The 7,500-nt window shown below is 45.9% G+C and overlaps 1 protein-coding gene across 1 annotated transcript in view; it reads left to right on the top strand.

Moving 5' to 3' along the window:
• Window positions 1-5,350: 5,350 nt before the first annotated feature.
• Window positions 5,351-7,500, top strand: part of LOC133026593 (sodium channel protein type 4 subunit alpha-like) — an 87,796-nt gene continuing 85,646 nt past the window's right edge. The window contains exons 1-3 of the mRNA XM_061093479.1: window positions 5,351-5,473; window positions 5,730-5,873; window positions 6,315-6,433. Coding sequence (XP_060949462.1) covers window positions 5,351-5,473; window positions 5,730-5,873; window positions 6,315-6,433 — 386 coding nt within the window. The remainder of the gene's footprint in view (window positions 5,474-5,729; window positions 5,874-6,314; window positions 6,434-7,500) is intronic.

Here is a 7,500-nt window from a genome sequence, read left to right as displayed (position 1 = left end):
TATCAGTGAATCATTTCCTGCGTTGGGCAGCGGCAGCAGCACGGTGACAAAATGTGTTTTCCCCTCTCAGGCTAATTGAATTGAAGGCGCTGCACGGCGTCCTCGGAGGAGAGGCGTCTCCGTGAGAGTTCTCGCTCTTCATCACGCCACGGTGACAGGACGCTGCTCTTACACTCGAGCACAAGAGCTGCTGGCACGCTGCTGAGTGACGCCACACCTGCTCACGGCCACGCCCCTTCGTCCTCTTTCAGAACCAACACCACAGAGCAGTTTCCCTCTGGATCACAATCGTTTCTCCACTAACTCTGCTGGGTCCGGAGGTCAGAGCCAGTGATGGAGCGGTGCTCAAATCCAATGTGCCAGACCCACACCGAGACTTCATCAACCATCAAGGCCCCAAACGTTAGCCGGACATCTCGTTGCAGGTCGCTCGCCCCAAAACAAAACGACGTGACCACGCCTCCACGCCGCTGTGCGGGTTCACACGTCCACGGTTTCACCAACGTTCCTGTTTTAGTAGTTTGACCTTGTGTGACAAACATGTTTCACACAAGATGCAATAACATGGCCGAGCAGAGAGAGAGAGAGAGAGAGAGAGAGAGAGAGAGAGAGAGAGAGAGAGAGAGAGAGAGAGAGAGAGAGAGAGAGAGAGAGAGAGAGAGAGAGAGAGAGAGAGAGAGAGAGAGAGAGAGAGAGAGAGTGTGAGAGTAGCTGGCCGGAGATTTGAGAAAAGCTCGGAACAGAAAAGAGCAAACCAAGCGTATGGTCATTCTATCACACACACACCCACACACACACACACACACACACACACACACACACACACACCCACACCCACACACACACACACACACACACACACACACACACACACAGGAGGAACGGAGAGGCTCACACTGTATCTGATGAATAGCTGAAATGGTACGTAAATAAAGGAGGATGGAATATGCATGCACCTACGCCACACACAGACACACACACACACACACACTCACACAGACACACTCACACACACACACACACACTCACACACACACACACACACACACACACACACACACTCACTCTGCTGTTATTCTCTAAAGGGACATTCTGTCCACATACTGTTTTACGTCACATGGTTTCTGCAGTTTGATCGTCGCTGACACGTTGAGCTTTGTCGCACGTTGTGTTTCGATGTTGGCAACTTAACCTCCTTTGACCACTGACCCCCCCCCTGTCTGTGTGTGTGTGTGTGTGTGTGTGTGTGTGTGTGTGTGTGTGTGTGTGTGTGTGTGTGTGTGTGTTCGTGTGTGTGTGGGTTCACCTTCTGAAGTCAGAATCTGGGTGAAACCTGAACACTGTAAACATCACGTGTTGTGTTGACGTGTTCAGAGCGTTTCACCAACACAACAACACAATATTCAATAAGAAGCATCCGGTCCGGCAACGGAGAAATAGTTTAAAAGTTTAACGTTAATCACACAAACCTAAGAAAAGTTATTTTGCAAGAATAACATTTAACAAGTTGACATTAAAAGCTTCTATTAACAGCTGATTGTAAAATCGTGTTCATGAGCGATGACGTCTTGTGATGAAGTTTTGTTCAAACAAACTCGAGAACTGATTCCTCAGATTATTCCACATGAGAATTCTGATGATAAAACTGGGTTTACATGAATCTATCACAGAGGGATCAGTGCTTATGTTTGTTGATATGAAAACTTTTAATTCACAGAATAAAAAAAGTTGAGAAGATTTGCATTAATGTTCCTTAGACACATCATATTTGTTTGTTTATGTTTGTGTTTTCTTTTTAAAACAGAACTTTATGTTAAGATGTAAAATATCATCAGGTCTCGATAACAACATCTTGGGAGTCATTTTTTAAAATATCGATATTTCAGTATCATCATTTTTTACTTTAATATGGACATGTGTTTGTAGCATGAATAACATACAGCTGAAGGACATGACAGCTCCTGATCGCCCCCTGGTGTCTGGCTTCAGTATCGGTCATTAATCCATGTTAGCAGATGGGACATGGAGCAAACTCCAAAAACATGTGTTTTTAAAAGTGTTTCTGATCAGTTTGGTTTGAATCAGTTAATTGATGATATAAAAACGGGCTGAGACGTGATGATTGACAGCTGACACTGACTCCTGATTGGTCGAGAGTGTGTGTCTGTAGCACGGTTTAACGTACGACACAACAATGTTCACGTTGTCGTTGGTTCATCACTGCTGTCGAAGCTGCAGCGTTTGTCTGCAGATTATTTGAGCTCCACTTCCTGTGCGTCTGCGTCCGTCCTGAGGCCGCCGCTCGTCTGACCCAGAAACACCCCCCCCCCCTTCTCACTCCGGGGGGGTGTCGCCTGTTGTTGTCCCCGTCCTGGCCCAACATCAAACCGTTGTCAGCGACTTCAACTTCCTGTCTGCCCTCGAGCAAGGCAGCGGACTGCTCAATTAGGAGAGGGAACCCACTGGCTCCGGGGTTCTTACTCACCACTAACAACAGAAACTGAGATAAAAGATCAGATTGAAGTAAAATGAGATGAAAAAGCGAAAAGTTGGTGAAGATTTAAATGGTCCCAGCTGAGTTTGGTCTTTATTAAAACCTAAAGGACCAATTGCAGCATGAGGCCGGAACCCAGAACCAGGAGTAAACAACAACAACAGGCAGGAAATCAAAGGAAGCATCATTAAAATCAGAGGAATCATTAAGAACAATGGAAGCTGTGAAGGGAACAGATATGAAAGTTGTTGGGCCTCAAGCTGGAAGGAGACGAGTGAAGTTCAGAGTTTGATTAGTGTCTGAAAGAAGAAGTGAAACTCTCACTGCAGTGAAGCCACTTTCAGACGTGAGCTCCTAAAGAGACAGGAGGTGAAACCAGGAGTTAGAGTCAGAGGCTGAAGAGAGGAGCTGCAGCGATGGACAATCTGAGGAACGTGATTCTGAATCTTTAGATGAAAACGTTTTACAAGAGAAATGAAAAGTATCGTCGTGGAAACGGCTCCTTTTAAAAACCAGCAACACAATCACACAAATTCTTTGCGTTATATCAGCGACAAACAAGTGTGTACGTGACCAAGTGTGAGAGCCGAATGGAAACCAGGACCTACTGTACTGTGTGTGTGTGTGTGTGTGTGTGTGTGTGTGTGTGTGTGTGTGTGTGTGTGTGTGTGTGTGTGTGTGTGTGTGTGTGTGTCTGTCTGTGTGTGTGTGTGTGTGTGAGACTGAGTGGATGACAGCTCTTGATAAGAATGGAAACAGAGCAACATTTTTCTTTGATGTGGACACACACACACACACAAACACACACACATACACACACACACACACACACACACACACACACACACACACACACACACACACACACACACACACACACACAGACACACACTTCAGAAATCAGATTTGGGAGCTGTGAAGAATAAATGCATGAAGGGTTGAAAAACGAGCCCTGTCTAATCATTCAATTAGGATCCAAGACAGATGGTCTACACACACACAGACACACACACAGACACACACACAGAGTTTGAAGAGAGCTAGATGTGTGAGTGTGTAACAGGTCTACGTGTGCGTGTGTGTCTGTGTGTGTGTGTGTGTGTTCCTCCCATCAGCCTCTCTCACTGTATGAGCTACAGTATGTGGACACCTGAACACATCAGCCACGTGTGAGTCTTGATTGTGTGTTGTTGTCGTGCTGCTGTGACAGACTCAGATCCAGATGTTCCTCCTGCAGGTGCAGCCCCCCCCCCACCCCCCCCCATGCAGACTCCAGGTCTCAGTTCTCTGCTCACCAGTCAACTCCAGTCACATCAGGGTCACATGCTTCCTCTGGTTTCAGAACTTCTCTGGAACTAAACGGCTCAAACCAGTAAAAACAGCCACATTAAACGTGTTGGTTCCACAAAGGCCCAAAATATACGTGAAGATTAAAATCCTGCAAAACATCAAACAGTAAATATAAAAATATCAGTTTTAAAGATGTTGATTTGATTTGACGAGGCCACAGGAGAGTGTGACTGGCCTCAGAACTGAAGTTGTACAGTTTGATTCACTGATTAACACCGGCTCCTCAGTGGCTCCTTAACTCTGCTCATGTTCCTGAACAAACAACTAATGTGTGTTTCAGGACCGAACTCTTAAACGACCTCGGACATCGAACTCTAATTCACAGATTTGAACAAATGAGTCAATTTGGTTCATTTTTCACCAAATTATCTGGTAAAGAAGCAAAATGTCGTCTTGTTCCGACTCCTTCTTCTCTGAGGTCTCGTCGAGAGGCCGTTAATATGTTTTTCGACAGATATTTTCCCTTGTGTTTAAATAATGTGTTAAAAGTAAAATCTGGACAGAGTAAAAGAAAGTGGAAGAGAACGACAGATATAAACCACAGTCCGGCCTTGAAAGCTTCATAAACGTGCTTAATAAAATCGATATAATCAATTAAACAGGAAACAGGCCGCCCGTGTGGTTAGTGGAAAGTGTTTCTTTGATAATAAACTGTTGACTAAATTGTAAAGATAATTTATTCATAGATTGGCTCAGAGCTGAGTGGTATCGTAACAACACATCTTGTCGTGGTTCGTTCACCTGACGAACTGTCTTGTTGGTTTCATATTTGGTGCTGGACTGACGTGCAGAGCCGGAGGAAGTGGGCGTGTCTGTGCTGCAGGTCGGACTCGCTCCTGAAGAGATTCTCTGATTGCGTGTTTTTGCGTCGGGTCCGAGCGGCGGCGGCGGCTGAGTGATGAGCGAGGTGAAGCTGAGCACGCCGTCTGAGACGAGCTAATCACCGAGGAGTCAGACCCTCCAGGCTCTTAAATCAAACGCTCCTCATCTCATGACTCAAGGACTCAAAATATACTGGAGGAGTGTTTTACAGCCGCCACCTCTTTGTCTGCACGGTTTTTATCTTTATCGCTGAAGAACAATCTGCAATTTTATCTTCTTATCGTCATCAAACGTTCTTTTCTATAAAAGTATCCAAGCAGTAATCTGTGTGACCATCATCAGAATATGGATAATCAGCCTCTGATGAATCAAAGGAGAGATCATTTGTTTTTTCATGCTCTGATGTTCAGCTGTCCTCAGATTGTCCATCGCTGCAGCTCCTCTCTTCAGCCTCTGTCTCAAACACTTAGATGAATTATCAGGGTGTAGATCTTCATGATTGAAGAAACCTTTTGGTGTCACGTTACTTCGAGGCCTGGAGGCTGCAGAGGCTCATGTCTTTGGCGTTTCTTGTGACCGTGATTGTGTGTGTCTGTGTGTGGTTGTGTGTGTGTGTGTGGTTGTGTGTCTGTGTGTGTGCAGCTGGTTTACTGGGCCAGTCAGCAGCAGGATCAGGATGAGAAGATGGCTGGCTGTGTGTTTCCAATGGGACCAGAGAGCTTTCAGCGCTTCACGCCGGACTCCCTGGCGGCCATCGAGCAGCGCATGGCCCAGGAGAAGGCCCGACGCAACAAACACTACCAGGAGGTACACACACACTCATACACACACTCATACACACACTCATACACACACTCATACACACACGCACCACATTATGAAAACAAGTGGAAATAGGAACCAGGAGAAGGTGGAAGGAGGGAAGAACCGGGAGATGTGGGCGGCTTCAGCAGACAGATGCTCGGGTTTTCTGTGATAGTGATGCTCTGCTCGTGCGTGTCTCTCTCTCTCTTTGTGTGTGTGTGTGTGTGTGTGTTTGTGTGTGTGTGTCTGTGCGTGTCAGGACTTGGGCGACGTGCAGACCCTCCGGCCCCGGCCCGACCTGGAGGCAGGAAAACAGCTGCCGCGCATCTTCGCTGACATCCCGTCTCCTCTGGTGGGCGTCCCCCTGGAGGACATCGACCCGTACTACTTCAAAGACAAGAGGGTAGGCCGCCGGTGTGTGTCTGTTTGTGTGAGTGGGTGTGTGTTTCTGTGTGTGTGTGTGTGTGTGTGAGTGTGTTGTTGACGGGTTTTGGAGAATCCCTGGAAGATAAATCATCTCTCTGGTAGCCCACTGAAGACCAGAGGGTAGATGAGTGACTCTGTGTGTGTGTGTGTGTGTGTGTGTGTGTGTGTGTGTGTGTGTGTGTGTGTGTGTGTGTGTGTGTGTGTGTGTGTGTGTGTGTGTGTGTGTGTGTGTCTGCGTGTGCAGGTCCTGAAAACGTTCCTTATGATGGAAATTAAACCCACTGTATTATTTCTCTAAATGTTGATTTAAGAAGCAGCTTCTTACACTTTATCCATTTCTCATATGAGTCAATAATCTGCACCTGTTAATAAATAATAAATAAAGATGTTTTTCTTCTTCTCTCTTTATTTCTTGCAGACTTTCATAGTCCTGAACAAAGGGAAGGCCATCTTCCGTTTCACCGCCACCTCCGCCCTCTACATCTTCAGCCCGTTTAACCCCATCCGCAGAATCGCCACCCAGATCCTGGTCCACTCATATCCTTACACACACACACACACACACACACACACACACACACACACACACGCACACACACACACACACACACACACACACACACACACTGTACTGTATATGATTCGCATGACGTCTTATGTTTTGCCACTGACTGCAGGGAAGTGGTCGAGGGGAGGTCAGAGGTCAGGTGTTAGCCACAGCAACCCTGCAGCCTGGAGTGTGTGTGTGTGTGTGTGTGTGTGTGTGTGTGTGTGTGTGTGTGTGTGTGTGTGTGTGTGTGTGTGTGTGTGTGTGTGTGTGTGTGTGTGTGTGTGTGTGTGTGCGACCGGGCCACCCTGACGGCGACGTGGATGCAAACACAAACAAACCGAGGCTGCTTCTCTCTCTTCAGGCGTCTGAAGTGAAACACACACTGTGCTCACTTTACAAAGTGAAGGTTTAAGATTGTATCATATTATTTTATATGTTTATTATTTTATTTATATTATATTATTATTATATGTAACATAAATTACCTCCTTCAATAATTAAAAGCCATTAAATAATATTAATTTCGAAGCCTGTAGGAACAGAGAACACAACATAAAGAAATGTGTATTTATTTATTTATTTACTGTGATCAAAGGATTATTATACAATATTATTCATCACACATTTATTAACACTTTACTCTAAAGGAACCTCATGTGACTGACATGTTAAAATCATCTGAGCTGGAACCTTCAGCTGGACGGATTCCAGGCTCACGTCAAGCAATGAGGCTGTGTGTGTGTGTGTGTGTGTGTGTGTGTGTGTGTGTCTGTGTGTGTCTGTGTGTGTGTGTGTGTGTGTCTGAGTGTCTGAGCCAGATATCATCTTGACATTCTTGTCAGAGAGTCATAAACCAGTAAATAGAACCCAAGTCTTCATCAAGGTGGTCCCTACAAACACAAACACACACACACACACACACACACACACACACACACTGTATGGACCTCCCTCCTCTGACCTTTGACCTCCAGCCATGTCACTTCTCTGTGGTTCCTTCACACCTGTCGCACTCGGTCTGTTTCCTGTTCCAACTCAACAGGATTTTACTATG

Source organism: Limanda limanda, chromosome 20, assembly GCF_963576545.1.
Source record: "Limanda limanda chromosome 20, fLimLim1.1, whole genome shotgun sequence".
Lineage (NCBI taxonomy): Eukaryota > Metazoa > Chordata > Actinopteri > Pleuronectiformes > Pleuronectidae > Limanda > Limanda limanda.
The sequence above is the reverse complement of the archived record's forward strand: the minus strand, read 5'-3'. Positions and strand labels throughout refer to the sequence as shown.